General features: G+C 35.0%; 7 protein-coding genes and 1 long non-coding RNA gene across 10 annotated transcripts; 5 read left to right on the top strand and 3 right to left on the bottom strand.

Annotated features, from left to right (window-relative positions):
- Positions 1 to 503: 503 nt before the first annotated feature.
- On the top strand, positions 504 to 6,129 carry LOC135836819 (CREB-binding protein-like). 2 transcript variants are annotated; one of them, XM_065351866.1, is made up of 10 exons: positions 504 to 678; positions 869 to 978; positions 1,106 to 2,360; positions 2,444 to 2,561; positions 2,638 to 2,692; positions 2,786 to 2,901; positions 2,975 to 3,129; positions 3,224 to 3,362; positions 3,457 to 4,354; positions 4,503 to 6,129. In XM_065351866.1, the coding sequence occupies exons 2-9, from the start codon at positions 894 to 896 to the stop codon at positions 3,544 to 3,546; spliced, it is 2,013 nt and encodes a 670-aa protein (XP_065207938.1). In that variant the 5' UTR covers positions 504 to 678; positions 869 to 893; the 3' UTR covers positions 3,547 to 4,354; positions 4,503 to 6,129. The 2 variants fall into 2 exon arrangements, with proteins under 2 accessions (XP_065207938.1, XP_065207937.1); XM_065351865.1 differs by having other exon boundaries at positions 504 to 788.
- On the top strand, positions 4,643 to 5,872 carry LOC135834112 (speckle-type POZ protein B-like). The gene has a single exon (XM_065347950.1). The coding sequence runs from the start codon at positions 4,643 to 4,645 to the stop codon at positions 5,870 to 5,872; it is 1,230 nt and encodes a 409-aa protein (XP_065204022.1).
- Positions 6,130 to 6,248: 119 nt separating the features above from the next.
- Positions 6,249 to 7,775, bottom strand: LOC135836825 (uncharacterized). The gene is made up of 4 exons (XR_010557087.1): positions 7,567 to 7,775; positions 7,319 to 7,361; positions 6,764 to 7,124; positions 6,249 to 6,508 (listed from the first exon to the last, which is right to left on the bottom strand). It is a non-coding gene; the product is annotated as an uncharacterized LOC135836825 (long non-coding RNA).
- Positions 7,776 to 8,727: 952 nt separating this feature from the next.
- Positions 8,728 to 10,448, top strand: LOC135836817 (speckle-type POZ protein-like). The gene is made up of 2 exons (XM_065351863.1): positions 8,728 to 8,907; positions 9,050 to 10,448. The coding sequence occupies exon 2, from the start codon at positions 9,099 to 9,101 to the stop codon at positions 10,260 to 10,262; it is 1,164 nt and encodes a 387-aa protein (XP_065207935.1). The 5' UTR covers positions 8,728 to 8,907; positions 9,050 to 9,098; the 3' UTR covers positions 10,263 to 10,448.
- Positions 10,449 to 11,246: 798 nt separating this feature from the next.
- On the top strand, positions 11,247 to 12,959 carry LOC135836816 (speckle-type POZ protein-like). The gene is made up of 2 exons (XM_065351862.1): positions 11,247 to 11,492; positions 11,578 to 12,959. Exon 2 carries the CDS (start codon positions 11,664 to 11,666, stop codon positions 12,861 to 12,863), a length of 1,200 nt encoding a protein of 399 aa, XP_065207934.1. The 5' UTR covers positions 11,247 to 11,492; positions 11,578 to 11,663; the 3' UTR covers positions 12,864 to 12,959.
- A 285-nt stretch (positions 12,960 to 13,244) lies between these two features.
- On the bottom strand, positions 13,245 to 15,781 carry LOC135836820 (alkylated DNA repair protein alkB homolog 8). The gene is made up of 7 exons (XM_065351867.1): positions 15,538 to 15,781; positions 15,226 to 15,457; positions 14,828 to 15,154; positions 14,586 to 14,742; positions 14,254 to 14,494; positions 14,025 to 14,180; positions 13,245 to 13,950 (listed from the first exon to the last, which is right to left on the bottom strand). The coding sequence occupies exons 1-7, from the start codon at positions 15,640 to 15,642 to the stop codon at positions 13,330 to 13,332; spliced, it is 1,839 nt and encodes a 612-aa protein (XP_065207939.1). The 5' UTR covers positions 15,643 to 15,781; the 3' UTR covers positions 13,245 to 13,329.
- Positions 15,782 to 16,086: 305 nt separating this feature from the next.
- Ts (Thymidylate synthase) lies at positions 16,087 to 17,597 on the top strand. The gene is made up of 5 exons (XM_065351868.1): positions 16,087 to 16,268; positions 16,449 to 16,595; positions 16,668 to 16,847; positions 16,924 to 17,270; positions 17,339 to 17,597. Exons 2-5 carry the CDS (start codon positions 16,457 to 16,459, stop codon positions 17,546 to 17,548), a joined length of 876 nt encoding a protein of 291 aa, XP_065207940.1. The 5' UTR covers positions 16,087 to 16,268; positions 16,449 to 16,456; the 3' UTR covers positions 17,549 to 17,597.
- Positions 17,598 to 18,065: 468 nt separating this feature from the next.
- On the bottom strand, positions 18,066 to 20,192 carry LOC135836822 (protein ILRUN). 2 transcript variants are annotated; one of them, XM_065351869.1, is made up of 6 exons: positions 20,174 to 20,192; positions 19,408 to 19,570; positions 19,208 to 19,327; positions 18,896 to 19,125; positions 18,622 to 18,812; positions 18,066 to 18,528 (listed from the first exon to the last, which is right to left on the bottom strand). In XM_065351869.1, exons 2-6 carry the CDS (start codon positions 19,563 to 19,565, stop codon positions 18,475 to 18,477), a joined length of 753 nt encoding a protein of 250 aa, XP_065207941.1. In that variant the 5' UTR covers positions 19,566 to 19,570; positions 20,174 to 20,192; the 3' UTR covers positions 18,066 to 18,474. The 2 variants fall into 2 exon arrangements, with proteins under 2 accessions (XP_065207941.1, XP_065207942.1); XM_065351870.1 differs by lacking the exon at positions 20,174 to 20,192 and adding an exon at positions 19,722 to 19,859.
- Between the last annotated feature and the right edge of the window lie 2,448 nt (positions 20,193 to 22,640).

The raw sequence follows: 22,640 nt of genomic DNA, 5'->3' as shown, positions 1-22,640 counted from the left end.
GCATCTTTTTTCCAAGTAAGTACATATCTTAAAAAATGTCACGGAAAACAAAAAATTAAATTTTGAAGATTGGAGTAGTTTAGTACCTACGTAAAGTTCGGTGTTTCTTTCGGTTTCAGGTAGTATCCTCAATTTGGCATGTTTAAGTATTCAAGTTATTTCTTTTTTTATTTTAGTTTTTTTGAAAAAGATTCCAAATTCCAAATCCAACCAAACAATGTAGTTCCGGGCTCCTGCAAGTATTTAGCATGCGAAGACGGAAAGTTGCGGAAAAAGAGCACTTGCGCCTTTTTGTTGGTGTCAAAATGTGATTCTTACAAGCTGCATTCTATGGCTGAAAAATTAATAATTTTCTTTTGTGTTTTTTCTTTTTATTCAAAAATTTCAAAAAAAATGCAAAAAATATTGTGATGTCACTCGACTTGATCCAATCCGCCAATCGAAATGTACAGAGCAACGTTGCCACCTCTATAATCAGCTGTTGTCAATTTCTTTGTGAATTCAGTGATTAGATTTTGAGAAAATTTCGATGTTTTGATCGTAGAACCGGAATTATTTCAGTGCTTTGAGCTTTTGGATTCGGTGTTTAGTACTTATTACTTTCATTGCTGAACTTTCAACACTTTGCAGTTGAAGTTGCGCTTCTTTTCGTCGGTTATGTGATAATTGTGGACTAACGTGAGTCATTCTCATCTCATCATTATTCTGTTCTCTCTGCGCATTGATAAAGAAATTTTATCAATGTACATATTCTCCAAGTCGCTTGATTATTTAAACGCTTCGTCAAAGTACATCCTAAACTTGAATTTCTTGGAATTATTCATTTAGAGTTTGAATTTATATTTATCGAGTGTATCTATTTGTACAGAGAAAAGTGATACTTCAGCGTGGACATGTTGTTCGATTTGGAAAACGACCTACCAGATGAAATCATGGCATCAACATCTCAGTCTACGAGTGTTACGAGAAATAATTACCGTGAGTTATTCTATTGATTTATGTAATCTAACGATAAATAGATATTTGTTTGTTGCCTCGTGTTACCTTATTCGTCTGCAGTTTTTACGATGTGATGGATGCTTTTCAATGATTATTTTTTCTACAGGAGTTGTTCCTGCCGCTGATGGCAACAGTTTGAGATTACGAATTCGAGCTGAACCTAAACCTATGTCATCTACGCCAAGATCGACATCAATTGATCAATCTCTTCCAACCTCTTCGTCGTCGTCCAACTTATTCCCGCAACTAGCAACAAACTCGTCTACGCCGCCAATACTTCCGACTCAACCAACAGCTTCAGCGTCGTCCGACTTATTCTCACAACCAGTAACAAACTCGCCCACGCCTATGGTTATTTCAGCTCAGTCTGCTGCTTCATCGACGTCTAACTATCTAACTCAATCACAAACCGTGCAGAGTCTTAATCCAGTTACATTATCTCAAACCGCAATCGTACAACCTTCGTTTTTACAGTCACAAACTAGCTCGTCTACGTATTCTACTTCATCATCTCAGCCGATGGGCATGTCATCTACTTTGTTTCAACCTCAAACCAACCAATATGTGTATCCTGCTTCATCTTCTCAATCTGCTACTGTAACATCGTCTTCGTTTCTACCTCAGTCACAAAACAATCATCCTGGTTTTGCGACTACGTCGTCTCAATCTACGGGAATGTCGTCGACTTCTTTTTTGCCTCAATCTCAAAATAACCTACCTGTTTATGCCTCTAGATCTGCTGCATTTTCATCAACTTCCTTCCTACCTCAATCTCAAAATAGCCAAACAGCCTATTCTAACCCAATATCTCCATTTCTCAGTACACCGCCGTTAAGCATGTGGTCTCCTTGTATAAATCCATCAGCCTCGCGAAATACTAACCAATCTTCGTATATGTTTCCATCTTCAGTTTCAACCGCACCACGATATTACCCTAGTGTCAATATTGTGCCTCCGTCTACCACGCAAACTAATCCTCAGTCTTTCCCAGTTACTGGTGGATCATCGCAACAACCTTCTCCAATAGACAGAAAGGTAGTGGATATGAAAAGAAAGTGGTACAATGATCAGGCGTTCGACCTAAGACATCAAACGACTAGTTCTGCTGCGTCAGGTCAGTCCACGGGCTTGTCTTCAGCAGTTCAGTCTACCGCTAGACATCTTCAAGCTGTTGCTGCGAACTTACGAGTAAAAATGGATACTGATATTTCAAAAAATACTTCTGCGCAAGAAACAACGACACCAGCTGCCGATAATGTTACACCATCGAACAAAACCATGGAAACTAATGCTCAACAAAATGCTAAAGAGTGGCATAATCAAATTAATGTGGAATTAAGAGAGCAATTAGTTGAAAAATTGTACGTACTCGTATTTGAATCTTTGTGGAGCTTACAATGAGTATAACCGTGAATCAATATTTAATTATTTTTTATTTGCGCAGAGTTCAAACCCTGTTTCCAAGTAATGGAGCTGTTCCTATTCCTTTAGATATGACACAAAATTTGAAAACTTACATTGGGAGAGTTGAACGTGAAATTTTCGAGAGTTCTAATTCGAAAGTACGCCTAATCGTGTATGATATTCTCGAATCGTGTGATTAGTAATGTTATTATACCTTTTCGTTCATATTTTCAGGACGAATATTATCAGATATTGTCGGAAAAGAGTGATAAAATTCAAAAATTTTATAGTGAGTTGATCATCATTGTTATTAGAGGAAACACAATCGTTCTATTGATTTCTGTATTAAGAATTATTTATTTAATGATTTTCGTGTATATAGATAAGAAACGTCTGGAACGACAGGGACGTAAGGAGCAACAACCACAACAGCAGCAACAATTACAGCAAGATGTTGAAATGTCCCAGTCACAGTCTACTGTTGAGACCAGTAAAAATGTAAATATCGAAAAATTGTAAGTATTCATAGCAATAAGTATGTATTGATCATTAATTGTGGTCATTTTTGTAGAATTCTGTTAACCAATCGTCCATTACCACCTCCGGGGCGAGTCACATTCTTTCATTGGTCAATAACGTGTCAATTAACAAGCCTAAAAAAACTGTCACTAAAGACTGGCATAAACAAATCGGTACAGAACTCAGAGAAATATTAGTCAAAGAATTGTAAGTGTTCGAACCTTTATGGAAGAGCAACTTCGCTGTATGAGAAATAAGTTTGCATATCCCCGATTATTTTCAACCTCTGTTTTATTCGCAGTGTACAGAAAATGCTTCCAGTACCCGGCTCTGAAGAAATGATGAATGATTCCGAAGAGCCCAAGTCATCAATTGACGACCGAATAAAATCGTACGCCAAAAATGTAGAATGTGATATTTATCAAAAAGCTGATTCCAGAGTAAGTTATTTGAAACTTTGAGGAAAGATTCAATGATTACGTCAATTACGTGCGAACCATTATAAAAATATCTTGCGTTTCTGTTCTCATCTAGATCGAGTATTACGATTTATTGGCTGATAAGTACTGTAAAATGCATGAAGAGCTCCGAAAGGGTAATTTCGCTGCATTGGATAATTCGTAATCAGTATTCCTATTCCATGATCAGGACAATTCTAAAGTGATGAGGAATAAGCTCTTCAAATTATTCTTGATTTTTTTAAGCTGTGGATTTTCATTTTATTTATTCGAAGAGAAAGGAAGAATGTACGTTATACGATAGAATTTCGAGTATTATTATTTCTGATAAAAATAAATGAATAAGATGAGTAATTTCTAGATTAACTATGGACATAGTTGAGCTACTTATTGATATAAATTTTTTCGATTTATTGAGTGTGTTTTAAATGGTGCTAATAATACTTTGTTTATTGTAAATAATGTCGTTATTTAAAGTTTATAATTAAAAAGACTGAATACTGTATATGTTTTTTGCTCTCGATCAGAATATTGTAAAAATTGAAGAAAAAAAACAGAGGTCCCTTTATCTTTTAATTTAATTGAAAATTTGAAATTGAATATTGATATTGAAAAAATGAAAATACTTGAAAAGGAGAAATAAAATTTCGGATTCGATATTGTATCGATAAAAAATAATGATGTTTATGTATCGACTATCGAAATCGATTTCGTGTTGTTTTTGTTGTTGTCGATAAATAAAAACAAAAACAATGAAAGCTGACTTGATAAGCGAAACAAAAATCTTGAAATTTCTTGTGTCCTGTGTTTTTCGCTTTTTTCGAAAAATATAAGTTGGACATCTTATAGAATTGGCACTTGGTGGAAAACTCGATTTCATCCAACAGTTCTATGAATTAATTTAACCGTTCTCGCTGTTTTGCTTTCCAGCCACTAAATTCATCCTTCATCTTCCCATCTTCGTTTTTTGACTGGTAATTATCGAATAATATCATAATCATATTAATAATCGCTTATCCCATATCAAAAGTATACTGGTTGAAGAAAATATCTCGCGATTTCAATTTGTATTACCGGCGTTCTCACGTTTTCTAATCACCACCTCATTGTTTCTTCTTTCAGAGTACATTTGATTATTCAGTTCAACTTTCCTCAGGAAGAACTTACTGTAAATAAACACTCATCACACGCTCACAACTTCCGTTAGCAGCCACTGAGTTGATAATCCGCAAATGCCCCTGTAGTAATATCATTTCGAAGATATGGAAACTATACGGTCTAATACCACGGTCAAAGTATATAAAGCGAGTTTCCTATGGGAACTGGAACGTTACAGTGTGCACGATACGAAAGGAGATCATGTAAAATCACCACTATTCTCATCAGAAGCTTGTGATCAATTCAAATGGTATATGAAACTATATCCAAACTCCAAAAACAATACCGCTGAAAACATTACCGTATTCTTGTTCTTGGATGCCTCGAGCCAGTACAAATCGGTATTCGCTAGATCGAAATTACATATAATGGACAAGGACCGTTACAAAGCGTACAGTAAAGTGAGTTCAGTCCACGAATACACCGCTAATCCGGTTCATGGTCATCAGCATCCTCGCGGTTGGATTGAATTTATCAAAAGGGATCAGCTTTTAAATGCGTATTATCTGCCTAATGATAAATTAACGCTTTGCTGCGAAGTATCATTTTTCCATGTAAGCGATGATCTGTTGGAAAATATGTGTGATCAACACGATACTTTTCTACTCCAATCACATACTTCCAAATACGACTTATCCAAAGATTTTAGATCATTGTTGGAAAATCAACAGTTCGCCGACATAGTGGTCTCAATAAATGGTAAAAATTATCCAGTACATAAAGCTATTTTGGCTGCTCGTAGTCCTGTTTTTGCCGCCATGTTCCAACATGATATGCTTGAAAATGAACACAATCGCATCGTTTTAATGGACGTGGAAGAACGAATCGTAGAAGAAATGTTACGATACATTTACACCGGTTCGTGTGAAAATATAAAGAGCTTAGCCGATGGTTTATTGACCGTAGCTGATAAATACGATTTAGAAGGATTGAAGGTTATTTGCCAAGACGCGTTGATCGAGAACTTATCAGTTGAAAATGCTACTGAAATACTAGTGTTGGCGGATTTGCATCGTGCCGATGAACTAAAATCAAAAGCATTGAATTATATTGTGTCAAAATCCAGCAAAGTGATGAAATCTTCCGGTTGGAAACGTATGGCCCCTTCGAATCCCCAGTTAATTATGGAAGTATCTGAAGCTTTATCCAAAGCTCTCCATCGAGAGAAAAAGAGCCATTGCCATTCTAGTAAACGGATCAAATTGACTACACGCGCTAGAGACCTCTCTGATGATAGTTCTAGATTTATTAGGTTTTATACAGCTCCTGTTCCGGTTTCAATTCGAAATACGCCTGCATCGCTTGATATTAACCCTATTAACATTAATCGATAGTTCAATTTTGTATCGTCGCGGTGTCATTGTGAATGGATGTGAAAAATTTTACACTTTTTGTCTTACCTATATTTTAAGTTCATATTTATATTTTGTTGTTATACCTAATAACTAATTATTATAAGTTTGTTAAATTTCTGAATTATTGTGAATAAGAAAGAAGTATGTAAATGAATGGATGGGGGAGTGTGTTTCTCCGAGTTTTACACTGAAATTCGTATTTTACCGAACGAAGAATAAATTATATTGATCATTGATTATCGTTAAATATTTTTCAAAACTTGATTTTATGTCGGTAATATTCTATATGGTTTTAAAGAAAGACGCTCTGTAATTACTTTATAGAGTATAAATAAATTGAAACTGTAATTCCAAATAACAAGAAATACCCAATAACACATTTTCATCGAAGAATGAACGATTGAAAATAAATTTCTATTTCTAATAAATATTCAAGTAGATATTTTCAATAATCATCTGAATTAATTGTTCATGGAGTCCGTCGGGTGGATGTAGCGGATGTAGCAGCAGTAGGTCGGGTGGATGTAGAAACATTGGATCTTTCTTCTTGTATTTCTCTGCACCATAATTTTTGAGCGTAACTTATCACAACCAAAAGAAAATAAAATCGAAATACTGTAAAATAAAATGATTCATTTTTAATACGATAATATAACGAAGTAGGAACTTAGGAAGTATCACATTATTAGAATAGGTAGAATTATTGAATATGTAAAAAAGACATTTTGTCATAGGTTTTTACAAAGAAACAAATTCGGTTTTTAAAATACAAGCCCAATCTGTTTGCTTCAATAGCTATTTCATTCTTTATGGCAGATGAAATAGAATAGCTATAGCTAGCTACGAATACATCCTAAAGTAAAAACTAACCAAGATTGATGATTGTAACCACCACGAAAAATATTCCGTACGTCGCATTTTCCACATTATATCCTGGAACAGCGTAAATCCACGCTGAAAGTTCAATATTTGGCATCAGTAATTTAGTTGTAATGACAAACGTGATAAGATTGGCCAAGTATAATATAAAATTAACAGCTTCCATCAACACCTCTGGTACCATGTACGCTGGCTTTCCCTACCGACATCAAATAAATTAATAGGTAAAAATGTGATAACAAAATTGAACTTCACAAAAATATTTTTTTAACCCAGCGTGTTCCATGTAGGCCACTAGTTGAAGAAATCGCCGAACTTAAACCTATCCAGCTCCGGTTTGGAAAAGGTGGGGCTGTAATTCAAAACAGAAATAATTATTGCAACATCGATTTATGCAATCAAAGTACTTGATACACTTTACATTGATTTTTTTATATAAATTTATCGAAGATTCAAAAGTACCTACCTATGTAGGCACAGGTAGATACCTGGTAGGTATTTGATTTATAAATATGTTTAAACCATAAGAATCAAAACGGTACCCACTTGCTAATTTGGAATCAGTAATTAATAGGGCTATTGACCATGACTGAAAAATAAGAAAAAATTGAGAGTATTTCAAAATGTGTGTAAGATGTGCATTTGGTATACCTAATTCTATCCACTGCATATGCATACTCATTTAGTATTCTGACCAGATGTGTGATGTGTGATCGTTAAATATTTTTTAGGTACTTAGGTACCTATGAAAATGTTGTTATGGAAATAATTGAAATTTTAAAGTTGAAACGTACCCAATACAGAGTTATAATGCTGATCGCGCCAGTTTTTAATGTTACCAAACCACAAAAACAAGAATTCACGAAAGTTGCCATGTTGAACAATATGATTGTTTCAGTGCTTTTGCGCGGGTAAGGATATGGGAAGAGTGAATGATTTCTATAGAAGAATGACAAATACCTATAAAAATGAAGGGAAAAATATTCATTGATCGATCACGATCGTATATACGTTAGGTAGTTATAATTACTTTATATTATTAAGTATGTGTGTGTATAGCATGAATAATTTTAGATTTAAGCTACCTACCCCCAGAGTATTTACTGTTTATCTGGTGATGAAGGTATTAACTATTGAGCTGTATATTTCTTACAAAATTGTGTACTTTAAAAACTCCAACTCCCACAAAATAATTTTATGCAAATAAGGTACCTACCAACTTCTTTTGACCACTTTTAGCAGCGAGACATGTGAGGAGCTCATTGCAAAAGTAGCCCTTGTCACATGAACTTTTAGACACGTTTTACTCGATTGCACCTATTGCCAACTGCGGAGATCATGTTGTAATGATGAAATGACCATCAAGTTAGTCTACCCTGAGTAGCCCTGAGAGGAATTGCTTTATAGAGTTTACATTCATGATACTGGGTACGCTCAAGGGAGAGCTTTGGAGATTGCATAGGTTCATGTGACAAGGGCTACTTTTGCAATGAGCTCCTCATGTGATTTTTTAAGTATGAAAATCTTCAGATTGGTATATTGATAATTCACACATTCGCATTTATCTATTTACTTTGAAATTAACATTTTACGAAGCCATCAATATGTTAGAAAGAAATTTTTTGGTAAAATTAAAAATGGAAAGTATCCACCTATTTACCTACCTATTACAAACATAATTATGTACTCGTACATATTACAAAACATACGACTAAAGAGCTAAAATCATTGAGATGTGCTCAGCTTGGACTTGAGTATAGTCATTTTCTATGGCTAATCAACTTCAAAATTGATCGAAATTGGTACAAACTACAAACATTTTTCTAAAATTGAAGAACAAAAATATTTTGAGTTTCTACTACCCCTCTCACCCGCATCACCAATCAACACTGAATATTTGAACTGCGCTGTGCGCATGCGTCGAAGGATTGTTATGATTGGTTGGTTGTGTGTTTATGTACGAATTTCGTCTAAATTTAAGATGATAAGAAGGTATCGAGTGATAAAATTATTGAAGTTTTACGGATATTGAATGCTTTTGCTTTTATTTTGTATAATTTGTTCGAAGAAATTACCTTTTTGTAAATAACTTCTTAGTTATACTCATTTTCCAATCTCCCCGGTTACTTCGTCAAGTACGTATTTCATGGTGAATTTCAATTCAATCAGCGCTTGTAATAATGTATTTATCGTTATGTTAATCTTGTTATTGTATGGTGCTGTAGCATCCAACAGTGTTGAAAATTCAAAATCTGACATAATTTTCTCTGTTTACAGTGTTCGATCATCATCGTAATTCGTAGACCGTAGTATAACTACCCTAAAGATGAGCCAGTCTACTTCCGCTGCGTTAGATTCTAAGGCAAAGACCACGATCCCGGAAAATCACTGTCTCGTCGATGTGAAATGGGGAAAAATCTCTTACCTGTGGACTATCAAACATTTCCACCAATTTCATTGCGAAGTTAAAGAGATTCTGGAATCGACCAAATTTACCGTTTCCACGCATCCCGAATACAAATGGTTTTTGCGATTATTAATCAAGAACTCGAGGCCAGAAAATGCCGATTATTTCGGGTTATTTTTATGTCTAGATTCGACCGATGCGGATACCGATAATGTATTAGTTAAGGCAAAGTTATCTTTACTGGATGATAAGCGAAACGACGCGTTTTTCCGCCAAATTTCCATAGTATATGGAGAGGAAATCGAAGACTGGGGGTACTCCGGTTTTATTACGAAGAAAAAACTACTCGATACGAATCCAAGCAACAAACTCTTAGTCGATGACACGTTAACAATTCTTTGCGAAGGTAAATTCGCTGTAGCAAACAGTGCCTCATATGAAACGGTGGAGTGGCGTGGAACGCAATCAACGACTTCCGAGAGTAATCTTCCGAAAAGTTTGGGCCGTCTATTGCGCGACCAAGACTTAGTAGACGTAACATTTTCAGTAAATGGAAAGAATTTCGGCGCTCACAAGAGTATTTTAGCGGCACGAAGTCCTGTGTTCGCAGCCATGTTCACGCACGACATGAAAGAAACTCGTCTCAATCAGGTGAATATATCGGATATGACTCCTGAAATATTCGAAGCATTTTTACGATATATGTACACTGACGAAACTCCAGATGTAAAGATGGTGCGTGATTTACTCGTAGCAGCTGAGAAATATAATGTTGATAGTCTAAAACTACTCTGCGAAGAAATGATATTGAAGAATTTGTCGTTAGAAAACGCCACCGACGTTTTAGTGTTCGCTGATTTACATCGGGCCGAACAATTGAAAAAACATGTAATGTTTTATATCAAAACGCATCCTACTAACATCATGTCAACTCAGTCCTGGAAAAGCGCGATTTTGACACGTCCTCATCTGTTCGATGATGTGAATGGAGTAAATGGACCTGTTGCAGTATCATCAGATGTTTCGGTTGCAGAGTCGAATGAGACGCCGGCCAAAAAAAGACGTAAAAAGAGGAGAAATTAAGCGAACTTGAAAACTGAATCATTCTGTAATAAAATTATAGTTATCGTTTAGATTTTTCTCCCACTTTGAAATTTTCAATGTTTTATTATTATCAGTCATTCAGTGGCGTTTTGTATTTCCTACTATATGGGTACCTTATTATAATCATTTCATTAAAAAAATACCTATTTTGTTTCTTTTTGATAATCGAGTTTTATTTCATTACATAGCATTAGCACTTTACAAATTCATCTTTCAGACCATTTTAGTTTAAACTAGGTAGATTGCAATTTTTCAATATTTTGTTGATAATAGCATATGTATTTTTAACAACATCCACGTCTTCAAGCAAGATATTGCAGTGTATACGATTCTCTCTTTTAGTGGTCGCGAATCTTTTTGTTTTTTACACAATGGTAAAATGCTTTAGGAGGAATCTGCATTGGGTCTATTATTGTTTTGTGATTGCAGGAGATAGATGCAAAAATCATCTGTCTCCTTGTTATCGCATACAATAGGGCCTCTTAAACCATTTTGAGAATAGGTACCTACATACCTAGTACCTATATGGGCTATGATATGAAAAAATTTTCTCAGGTTAACTATACATATGTATATACCAATTTTTAACTTTGATTATTGATGATTGATTTAAGATTTAATGCAGCTTGGCCGTTTTTAATTAGGTACTAGCTCACTGCAGCGAATAAGATCTTGAAGATCAATCACCCTTATAGGTCGATCTGAAGTGGATTTTGATGAACTACGAGTATTTTGGAATAAAAATAACATGATGGTAAAATTTCAAAGCCATTGATTTTATTTTTGAATGACAAAAATGTCGCAAAGCACTACATTTTCTATGAATTTGAATCAACTTCTTGAGAAAAAAAAGCAACTTGCCTCTATATAGGCCAGAACCAAAGAACAACTTTTGCTTTTGCTGAGCATTTGCAGAGTGTATTTTTATTCTTTCCACTAAAAATATGGATGGATTAATTTTTGGCCGTTATTAGTTGTTTGTATTGTACCTTCAGTTTTGTAGGCAGGCAACACTTCTATCAAAACACGTTCATCAGTTTGATAAACTGCGAGTGAAAAGTGTGGAGCTGGAGCAAAAACGAGTGAAGGATTTTTTCATTGTGAATTGTGATCTAAAACACGTGTAGTTAAGTGATGAATATACCAAAATGATATGAATTGCATGATTGCACGAATTTTTCAATCTGTCGTGTTGCAAAAAGTGGATTGGTGAGTCGCCGTCGGTTATCATTTTCATATCTACTTGTTGAATACAATTGTTTCATAAAATGTAATCTGAATTTGTTTTTTCAAGGGTTTTGCTGTTACCTATTGTAAACTTGAAATCCAGAACCATTTTTGAAATATATCGGACCTGATCTCCCATACCTACTTATAGAGATGAGCCAGTCAACTTCGTCCTCTCAACCATCTGCGTTGAATTCAGAAACCGGAGCCTCAATTAAAAATGAACGTTGTCTCGTCGATGTCAAATGGGGAGAATTCTCTTATATATGGACAATCAAACATTTTGAACATTTTCATTGCAAAATGAATGAAGTTCTGAAATCGACAGTATTTAAAATCCCCACGTATCCTGAATATGAGTGGTACTTGAGATTGGAACTTAAAAATGTTAAGCCTGATAAGAGTGATTATTTCGCAGTATATTTGTGCCTTGAAAAAGGCCTCACCGAGAGCATGTTAGTTGGAGCGAAATTCTATTTTTTGGATGGTAAAGGAAAGGAAGAAAATGTTCATCAGTATTGCGAAATATTCAAACCAGGTACAAAAGAATCTACTTGGGGATACGCATCATTTATTTCAAAAACAGCATTACTGAAACCAAATCCAGGCCAAGAAATATTACACGAAGATACGTTGACAGTTGTATGTGAACTGAAAATCGCTACATCAAACAGCACAACCATCGAAACAGTGCAGCGGTGTAGTGCAAAACCAACGATTTCTGAGAGTGATGTTTTAAAGAGTTTGGAACGCTTATTGCTTAATCAAGACTTGATAGACGTAACATTTTCACTGAATGATAAGAAGTTCGGTGCTCACAAGATCATTTTAGCGGCGCGTAGTTCCGTTTTCGCCGCAATGTTCAAACACGATATGGAAGAAAATCAACTCAACATCGTAGATATTCCGGACATGAAACCTGAAGTGTTTAAAGCATTTCTACAGTATTTGTACACCGATAAAACTCCAGATCCAGGGATGGCACGTGAATTACTTGTAGCAGCTGAGAAATATGATGTTAATAGTCTGAAACTACTTTGCGAAGAAATGTTGTTGGAGGATTTGTCTGAAGAAAACGCAACTGATGTTTTAGTGTTTGCTGATCTACATCTGGCTGAACACTTGAAGAAGCAAGTCATATTTTGCATTAAAACGCACTTTGCTAGGATCACTTCAACTCAGTCATGGAAAAATACAATTTTGGCACATCCTCATTTATTCGATGAAGTGAATGGCGTAAATAGACCTTCGGTTTTGCCCAATCTTCCGGTTCCATCGTCGAGTATTGATGAAACTTCGATCAAGCGACGACGTACCGGACCTATTCGTACATTTGCCAAGAAAAAAATCTAAAAAAATATCTTAATGTCAATTTTTGTATCATCATTATTTTTTTCATAGTTTGTTACTTATTTTTTAATCAGTTATTTAACAACGTTTTCTACTCATCACTGGCTTTATGATTTCAGTTGTCAAGTAAACTGTTTAAAAACTCTATCTTCAAGTAGGTAGAATTTTTCTCAAAATATTCAAGTGAGAATGACTCAGTTGTCACTTAATTACAGTACCGACTGCCTACCTGTGTGAGTAATGAGTATCTGTTCATGTCCAGCCTTGACATAGATAGTGTATGTGAAAAGTTTCCTGTTTTTCGGTTGAAAGGTGCATACATTCTGAAAACATCATCAATTCCGTAGGCTTAACTAATTGCAACGTTGAAATAAGTAGAGCACATACAAAATAAGAAATTTCATTTTTATTACATTCGATCCAACAAAATAAATCAATAACAAACATTCTTTAAGAAAATGCACAAAGATCACAATTTTTCCAAAATCACACACCAATTTCCCTGATCATAATAACTCTTCATCACCCTGTTTCCCGGAATTCGTTTACACAAGGATTCCAGCTCTCCTTCGGAAAACACGTGATAAAAACGTAAAAATGTTGGCACTTCGGATTCATCTTGCTTTTGTTTCAATTTCCAAGGCACCAGCATATCTTCGTGTTTAAACTGTGTTCTATTTACATGGACAGGTAGAGAGATATTAACATCAGTTTTCTTTTCACCATTAATTTCGTCAGCGTTCTCTATGGACGTTTTAAATTCAACAGAACGCGTATCTTCGATGACTTTTCCCGCAGCGAAATCTTTGTTTCTGTTTATTTTCAAATAATTTGACGATTTTTCATCCTTGAGTTGATTTTTAGCCCAAACATAAATCAACGCTTGACCGCCTGGTCTGAGTATTCTGATAATTTCTTGAATAGCTCGAATTCTTCTACTTTCGGTAGCTAAATGATGAATAACTGCAATGCATATACAATAATCTGTGACATTTGAACGAAAAGGTAATTCCAGACAATCACAAATTAAAGCTTCGAATCCTTTTTTGAAACATTCTTGAGCCAACTTGACGTTACGATCACAACCCATCTGTAATTGAGAAAAGCTTTCGTGACTTTCGTGTAAAAAAAGGAACGATGAAAAAAATGATAATTTCTCATTACTTGATAAGCTGAAGCATTTAAACCAAGGTATTTTCCATTTCCGCAACCGACATCGATGAATATAGAACCAGGTAAAAATGAGCGAATGAAACTTTCAACGTTAGGCCAAGGTTTGTGACGCGTTTCGCTGAAATGATTAGCTATCTCGTCGTATACCTGTACAAAATACAATTATACCGTGAAAATCAATTGATATTATGTCTATAAATCTGAAAAAATCTCCACTCACCTCATGTACGTGAGTTCTTTCCAATTTGGATGCGACGTCGTCTCCTATTTCGAGACTCCCACATGGTTGATTTTTCTTTTTAGAGTCACAGTTGTCTACAAAATCACAGTTACACGAATCACCATCTCTAATGCGCCGAAAAGTAAACGAAATTCTTTCGCCTCTAGCTTGTGTGGTTAATTTGGCATCATTTTCGATTATGTCGTATTTTCGAGGAACTATGCCATGACTCCAAACGTATCTGAGGGTAATACAAAAAAAAATGAAAATACTCGATGTATTTTTGATCCAGAATTTTTTTCTGTATTGTTTAATCTGTGTTTGATCATTACCTGCTCGCGTCTGACATGATTAATAGCGATTTCCGCTGAAGCAATAATGAACATCTTTCTTGAGCGTTTTTAAATTCCATAACAATATCCGATCCGATAGATAAGCTAAGAATATAGTCATCAAAGGCACTATGAGTATCGACATGGAAGGGAATACCTAAAAGAAAATGCTTCTTTTTATACTTTGATACATGAATGAAATATGTAGATATGATATTCATCTTGCAATTTAAAATAGGTACCTTGTCCAGGTTGGTAACAATTAATGGTGATTTGATTTGGCACCCAATTCTTGAGCTTTTCGTGATTTTGAATTCGTTCGATGAGGAATGAATACTTGGACGGAATATCTTCGCATTTATTACTCTTATTGACATTATTTGTGTTGTAATCGAATTCGTAACCGTAATGTCTGACTAATCGATGTTTTAATGTGTTACTGGTGTTTTTAAAATCATCATGAACCATATCGAGCAAAAGTTGTTCTTCAGTCCCGCTAATAAAATCGTCTATCAATATCAAGCCATCGGGCCGATAATGGAAATTGATCTTGGAATCTTGTTGAGGCACTAAAGAAGCAAATAATTTCCATAGAATACAATTCATAATTCCAGTGATGATCTTCAAAACCAATACTCACTCGATTCAGAATATAACAAATACAATGGACCGTTAACTCCGGGTAAAGATAGTTTTGCATTTATCGCATTGTGAGCGTTTTCGGCTTCGTTTTCATCGGAACATTGTACAAAACAATAAGATTTACCAGGTACCATGAGAATATTCTGAACGCTGCAGTACTGGGAAAACAATTCGAGTACATCTTCGGCTGTTGAACCACTTACCAAACCTGTATTACAAATCAGGAGGAACTAAAAGAGAAAATATTGACGATGTTTGTCAGAGGTTTTACAATTTATAAATGTAAAAATATTCAATAATCAGTCATTACTTTCGATTTGTGTACTTCATGTAGACCGGTTTCTTTCAAAAGCATCGCTGCATATTTCTTCTTTCTGCGGGCTAATTTTGTTTTGTACGAACTTGAAGGCTCCATTGATATTAAAAATTGATTCACATACTCAAAAATTCGATAAATGCTCCGTCAATTATTTAATCAAGTGCTAAAGAATTACGATTAATTACTTTTCTTTTTCGTCTCAAATTCAAACACGTTTATTGATAAGAATTTTTGATAATTGATAACAGAAAAAATTCATATTTGGCAACACTGATTGGAAAATTTTTTTTTAAAGCTCTTTAATACAAGTATGGAAATAGATTATGCTCTCAAGAAAGTCATAGCATTTTACGTATAAGTTACGTACTGCGCATGGCAGGTTGGCGTCGTCAGGGGGTGGAGCAACCAATGGTATGCAACGTTGTACGTGAACAGCTGATTTGATGCGAGCTCGCGCACTGCGCAGTAAGTAAAACTTACGTAAAATCATATGACTTTCTTAAGAGTATAATCTATTTCCATACTTGTATTAAAGAGCTTTATTTTTTTTATGACTTTTTGACCATTTTGGCGCTTTTTTGATTTTTCTTTCGCAATTTTTTAATCAATTTTCAGCGTTCTTCAACGAATGAAATGAAACTGAAAGTTTTTTAATAAGTTCTAGAGTTCTACTCGAAAATACTCCCGACGCTTCTTTTCGTAAATCAGCGGAAATTTGTAGGGTAAGTTGATTAATTTTTGATAGAATTCACAAAACTCTTCGACTAAATCTATGGATTAAATTTATTAAACTAATCAAAAGGAGCTGTAGAAAATTGACGTTTGTCTACTGATTACCAATAATTTATCTCTACGTAATTTGTTGATCTCATTTATCGATATCATTCTCACGATATATGTAGAGTTTCAGATGGCGACTGTAACCGAAGAAAAACAATACTTGGATCAAATTCGTAAAATCCTCGATGAAGGTATCGAGAAAAGCGATCGTACAGGTGTCGGTACCAAATCATTATTCGGATGTCAGATGCGATACACGTTGAGCAACAGTAAACACCGAATTTTTGAAATCCAATTTCTGCACCTTCAATCACACAACAAATAATTAATGTTTTTCTCAGATCAATTTCCCCTTCTGACCACGAAACGAGTATTCTGGAAAGGTGTCGTAGAAGAGTTACTATGGTTCGTAAGAGGATCTACGAATTCCAAAGAATTATCGGACAAAGGAGTAAAAATTTGGAACCCAAATAGTACCAGAGAATATTTGGATTCCTTGGGACTGACTGACAGAGAAGAAGGTAAAAATAAAGTCGAACCCTAATAATTTTTCCTGTCAGTTTTATGAGTTCAACTTCGAGTGAATTTTTCTTACAGGTGATCTCGGTCCTGTTTACGGATTCCAATGGAGACATTTCGGAGCCGAGTATAAAGATATGCATACAGATTATACTAACAAAGGCGTAGATCAATTGCAAAACGTCATAGATACCATTAAAAAGAATCCTGACGATAGAAGAATAATCTTATGTGCTTGGAATCCTCTCGATTTACCTAAAATGGCCTTACCTCCTTGCCATTGCTTGGTACAATTTTACGCTGTGAATGGTGAATTATCCTGTCAGATGTATCAACGTTCCGCCGATATGGGTTTAGGCGTACCTTTCAATATCGCTAGCTATTCCTTGCTAACATATATGATCGCTCATGTTACCAATCTTAAGGTAATTACATCGTTCATTTTTGCTGAATTATGTATAAATATTTTAGTAATTTGGCTTTTCAATTTTAGCCGAAAGAGTTCATTCATACTATTGGCGACAATCACGTGTACCTCAATCACATCGAACCTCTAAAAGTTCAACTTCAAAGAGAAATGCGTCCTTTTCCAACTCTTACCATAGCTCGAGAAGTAACCTCGATTGAAGATTTCAAATTCGAAGATTTCGTATTAAACGGATATAATCCTCATGGTAAAATTAATATGGAAATGGCTGTATAAATTTCTGTGATCAAGGACTAATTTAAAATTAAAACTTTTTCTACCGGAACTGAAATATGTTGATTTATTTAAATCTAACTGCGCGAAAACCGCTGGTTAATGGAACAGACCATCGAGATTCTGATATATGTACCTATAAGCCAATCCTTGCAATGTGATTGGTGGGAAATTTTGATTGGATCATGATTAGATAACGAGACTAGATTCGTTATTCAGCTGGCCAATTGATTGATCGGTAGGAAATTTTAGAGCTATGAATCGACATTGATTCCGATTACTAGAATGAAATTTAGATTCTACTCAAAAGTCAACGACTTTCGTTCAATCAGTCTCGTGATGATCAGTTCGGCAATAGGCCAAATCATCCGCTGTACTGAAAAACGAATCACGCTCGATTAATTTCGTTCTGGCGACAACTCGGTACACACGACGATATCTGAAATCAGTAGATAATTTTCCGTCGTAAGAAAATGTTCTAAAATTACACAAAACAACCGTCTAAATTTTAAGTAAAAAATTACGCGATTAAAATATATTAAAATCAAACAAATACATACTTTAACTTAGAAACGAAAATGTTAGATTTCTACAAGAACAATAACAATCTACGCTATACATAAAATAAATACACTACGCGATAAAATGGTTAAAACAATTTTATACAATTCAACTCGGAGTATGCAAAATCCTCATATACCATTAAAAAGAAGATTAAAACGCGTAAGTAATATAAAAAGAAAGAAGAACCGTCGCTTCTCGTGAAACGATTTGTATTTTTTCCAAGAATGATGGAATTTTGATTCGATGAGTATCAAACGGAATGAACTGGTTATCGGTTACCAAGTTCTTGGATGGTTAACAAGTGATGGGGTAAAAACAACGAACAGTATCGGTATCACAATAAAATGGCGTTCGGAACGTTGCTATCAAGAAAATTCTTCGTCTTCGCGTTCCATCGTACGTTGCTCAGAAGCAGGTGTCTAGAAAAATATCGATCATATTGTATGAGTCATTTTTGTCATCTTACAACAACGACACAAGGAAAATTCGTAACTTGAACTTGAAATACTTACAAACTCCGGAACTGGCCCGTAAAACTGATTCGAATTCAAATTCAAATTATTCGTCCTACAGCTGATTTCATCTTGAACCGTATTCTCATTATTATCGATTAAAGCCATACGTGAGGCCAGTTCTTCCGAAAGGCTAATTTCTTCACTATCGTTAAGTTTAGCACTAACTTGAAAAACGACCCAAAGGACATCTAAATCAGAGATAAGATTCAATTAACGAGATAACTAATTCATCGAATTATTCATATCTTCTTCAGGCCTACGAGCAACTTACCACCGAAGAAAGCACCAAATGGTGTAGTCATTCTCCATTTACTTTGATAAAAGCCAGGCTCGGCTGGACCGACAAAATCTATCACTATAGTCGTACTCAAACCAGGAGGAAGTACACGGACAGGCATTGCTTTAACGCTACAAGGATGATCTCCTCCTATAAACTGAAGGGAACAACCATGAGGCCAACATTCGTCGCCGTTATTTCGAACTGTCCAACTCATGGTAAACCTGCAGCAAAAAAATTACATATAAATGATATGCCAGTCGTACACGTAAACTTAGTTCGTAATAGGCTTGTACAATTAGATACCTGGTATTAGGAGGCATATTAAAATTCGAACTAAGTAATTTGCTTTCTTCTAGTTTCATCGAAGGTAGTTTGCGAGGTGTCTCGTAATCGAAAAACGAGCATATTGCATTTTGTAAATTCCTATAAACAAAGAAAACCCCCTTTGTTAGAAAATTCGAATCGATATCAAGGTAAAATAAGTCTACGTTATAATTACCCACCAATTATTCATTTCGAGAAAGAAACTCGCCGTAGTATCGTCGATTCTATTGTCGATGAGTTCTTTGAACTGTTTAACCAAATCATCTCTGTCCGTTGTACCCAAGCAGGTGAATTGCAGGAGTAAATTTTGATCGATCGGATCATTATCAACATCCATATTTGCTAAACACAACGAATACCAAGCTACAGTACCACAAAACGTTTATAAAACACTTGACTTTACGAACGAATTCTCCACCGATACAGCCTTCGTTTTACATAAGAAACATTGTTAATATTTCGGCGACACCTTAATGCAAATTTTATCACTCACTTTTTTTTACTTCGTCAAGGTAAACGCAATTTTTCCTTTTTTTTCGCGAGATAAATGTAATGCGTATCAGTGCAAAATTCTATCACTTCGGAATCAAATCAAAACAAAACACTGCTATCCCCACTACTTGACTTTATTTGTGTTGAAACGTCACGTCATTGGTTCATGGGTAGTCAATGTAGAGCGTTACAAGGGTTCTCAAAATTGTAGCGTCTTCTTGATGACAGCATGTTCAAAGTTCATCATTTTTGTAAACCATCGAGAAAAATAGCAGGTATTTTTTCAACTTCGTTAGTGAAAGTTTTAACTTGTTGTTTCGCGGTAAATGAATTCTCGAAAGAGTATTAGATCAGAAATAAATGTTTCTAGGTACGATTAATGGTAAACTGATGAGTTTTTATCGTTAGCAGTGGAGTTATGAGACAGACTTGAAATACACTGGAAATACATACCTAATTATGTACATCTGACGTGACATCTGTATTGTACGTAAATACATATGTTGAATTGGGGAAAAATGGGCAGCAGGATTCAAAACTCATAGGTACCTGAAATTGAAATGAAACAGATGTAGGTATAAATGCACATGTTTCGTTTTTTTAAAAAACGACCAGTCAAAAAATTCTATCTTCCAATGGATCAATGAAAAAGATGAGACATAATCCAAAAGTCGACGAATAATTTTTATTTAAAAAAATAAAATACATAATACCACCCCAATTTTTAAAAACTTTAAGTAAAATGTGAATGTGAAAATGTTTTATGATTTTGACCACGATTGTTTATAATCAACCCCTCGTCACTTAGGTGACTTGGGTACTGTTATACATGAAATACAATCAAGTACCTACTTATTTACTATTCCTAATGTTCATATTAATTAAACGCCAGCATAACTACGAGGGCAGAATGGCTTCAAATTACAGACATAGTAGCTCACAGTTCAGAGATAAAATTAAGCTTAGATCGTCAGAAACAAACGCATTCCAGGTGGTGAATCATCATTCCATTCCATAGCAGCTGATATTCGATAACATGTATGTAATGTACGTCTGAACTTGAAACTCTGCCAACAAAGATTTGGTTCGTAAAGGCACAAAGCATATTGCACACTGCACCTGTATTTCCTGTGTTTTACAAAAAAATGAAATGATCTACCGTAATTCGTGAAACGTTGGGATTATACTAGAAACTAATGATCGTGAACTTCAGGTAGGTAGAGGTACTAACCTTATTAACTGACGATACCCGATCTTCGATCAGTCTAAATACCTATCTTTTTTTTTGTCATCGGAGCGTTAAAAAAATAAGAATTGAGGAGGTTTTCAAAATGATTTGAATGTGACAAGTGAAAGCCAGTTCCTTGTTGGTCGAATTACTGGATGGCACAAGAAGACACAAATATTAAAAATCGACCATGAATTTTGACGAAGGTTTATGATCATACTCGTAGATAAGTCAAAATATAGGTACCGATTTGATTATTTTTGCAATTATTGGTAGTTTTAACGATTTTTAGCAAGATTTCGAGCAAATTTTCAGATATTTTGTAATTGTTTGTAGCTGTTTTTATAATTTATGAAGTCTTAACAAACTTTAACAAAGCTTTTTCGCCCAATTTTGTGTCGTTTTTGCCACGTTTTGTTTCATTTTACTAACTGTGTGGGTAATTTTTGTATATAAGTAACCCTTAAGGACGATAGACGATGAAAAAATTGACGCTCTTAAAGTGGTGTCATCGACATTATTATCAATATTTAAAGGCATCAGGGCAATTCTTGAAAACAACGTTACCTAAACGTTGAATAACTACTCACAAAGCGGTTTTGTTGATACAAATACCAATTTGAAGCGGTTTTTGAAAAGGGACCTCGACTTTTCAGAGGAGTACGAAACCCACAATTTTGATTGAAGTTTTAAAACATTTTCTTAATGATCACTTTTTTGCTTCAATTCAGCAGTTTTTTGAGAGATTTTGTTGAATTTTAACGATATTACATCAACTTTATGTAATTTCAAACTTTGAAGTTTAATAGCTTCAATGGATTTCAGTGGCCCAGCTTTGAGAAAAAGACTCACAAGGGAACCTCTTAAGGTGTCCGCCTCCGATTTGAACGGGATCGCGATTTTTGGAAAGAGCAGATTCTAAAGCCCCCAAATCCAAATTTTCAGCTGCCCAAGTTCATTTTTTGATTTTTGGCGAATTTTTGAAAATCCAATATTGACTATTTTGGTGATTTATGCTTTTTTTTTAAAAGTACGCACTTGATCATCAAAATAAGTCCTTAAACTGATTTACCCCCCCCCCCCATCCAAATTTCGCCATTTCCAGCCATTCTGGAGCCTCCAGCGCGATTTTTAAATTTCTCCAGAATGCGGTAATATGAAATTGGGCAGCTAAAGATCGAGTTGTGTGTAATACTCGATCTGTTTAACAAGTTTATCCACATTTGAGTCGATTTTGGGAGAGACCCTCAAGAGTGATTTTTTGGTCATCTATTTTCAAAACTGGTCAAAAAACCACTCTTGAGGGTCCCTCCCAAAATCGACTCAAATGTGGATAAACTTGATAAACAGATCGAGTATAACACACAACTCGATTTTTAGCTGCCCAATTTCATATTCACGCATTCTGGAGCAAATTAAAAATTCTGGAGAAATTTAAAAATCGCGCTGGAGGCCCCAGAATGGCTGGAAATGGCGGAACTCGGCCTCAGGGGGTTTGTTGTGGACAAAATACAGCGATTCGCGCAAATTTCAAAAATTTCCTCACAAACAGTAAAATTTTGATTTTTTTGGATTTCTTATTATGAAAAAAGCTGGTCAAAAAACCACTCTTGAAGGTCCCTCCCAAAATCGACTCAAATGTGGATAAACTTGTTAAACAGATCGAGTATAACACATAACTCGATTTTTAGC

Source organism: Planococcus citri, chromosome 2 (genome assembly GCF_950023065.1).
Source record: "Planococcus citri chromosome 2, ihPlaCitr1.1, whole genome shotgun sequence".
Lineage (NCBI taxonomy): Eukaryota > Metazoa > Arthropoda > Insecta > Hemiptera > Pseudococcidae > Planococcus > Planococcus citri.
Note: the sequence above shows the minus strand (reverse complement) of the source record. Positions and strands in the feature narration are given on the sequence as shown.

Bases quoted from the DNA above. Each gene is read 5' to 3' on its own strand.
- LOC135836819 (XM_065351866.1), top strand. From the start codon at position 894: ATGTTGTTCGATTTGGAAAACGACCTACCAGATGAAATCATGGCATCA. The intron at 2,693-2,785 runs GTGAGTTGATCA...TCGTGTATATAG, and splicing joins TAAAATTCAAAAATTTTATA to ATAAGAAACGTCTGGAACGA. The intron at 3,130-3,223 runs GTAAGTGTTCGA...TTTTATTCGCAG, and splicing joins GAAATATTAGTCAAAGAATT to TGTACAGAAAATGCTTCCAG.
- LOC135834112 (XM_065347950.1), top strand. From the start codon at position 4,643: ATGGAAACTATACGGTCTAATACCACGGTCAAAGTATATAAAGCGAGT.
- LOC135836817 (XM_065351863.1), top strand. From the start codon at position 9,099: ATGAGCCAGTCTACTTCCGCTGCGTTAGATTCTAAGGCAAAGACCACG.
- LOC135836816 (XM_065351862.1), top strand. From the start codon at position 11,664: ATGAGCCAGTCAACTTCGTCCTCTCAACCATCTGCGTTGAATTCAGAA.
- LOC135836820 (XM_065351867.1), bottom strand. From the start codon at position 15,642: ATGGAGCCTTCAAGTTCGTACAAAACAAAATTAGCCCGCAGAAAGAAG. The intron at 15,458-15,537 runs GTAATGACTGAT...TTTCTCTTTTAG, and splicing joins ATGAAGTACACAAATCGAAA to TTCCTCCTGATTTGTAATAC. The intron at 14,495-14,585 runs GTAATGATCAAA...TATTACCCTCAG, and splicing joins ATCATGTCAGACGCGAGCAG to ATACGTTTGGAGTCATGGCA.
- Ts (XM_065351868.1), top strand. From the start codon at position 16,457: ATGGCGACTGTAACCGAAGAAAAACAATACTTGGATCAAATTCGTAAA. The intron at 16,596-16,667 runs GTAAACACCGAA...TGTTTTTCTCAG, and splicing joins GCGATACACGTTGAGCAACA to ATCAATTTCCCCTTCTGACC. The intron at 16,848-16,923 runs GTAAAAATAAAG...TTTTTCTTACAG, and splicing joins ACTGACTGACAGAGAAGAAG to GTGATCTCGGTCCTGTTTAC.
- LOC135836822 (XM_065351869.1), bottom strand. From the start codon at position 19,565: ATGGATGTTGATAATGATCCGATCGATCAAAATTTACTCCTGCAATTC. The intron at 19,126-19,207 runs GTATCTAATTGT...TTTTTGCTGCAG, and splicing joins AATATGCCTCCTAATACCAG to GTTTACCATGAGTTGGACAG. The intron at 18,813-18,895 runs GTAAGTTGCTCG...TCTCTGATTTAG, and splicing joins ATTTGGTGCTTTCTTCGGTG to ATGTCCTTTGGGTCGTTTTT.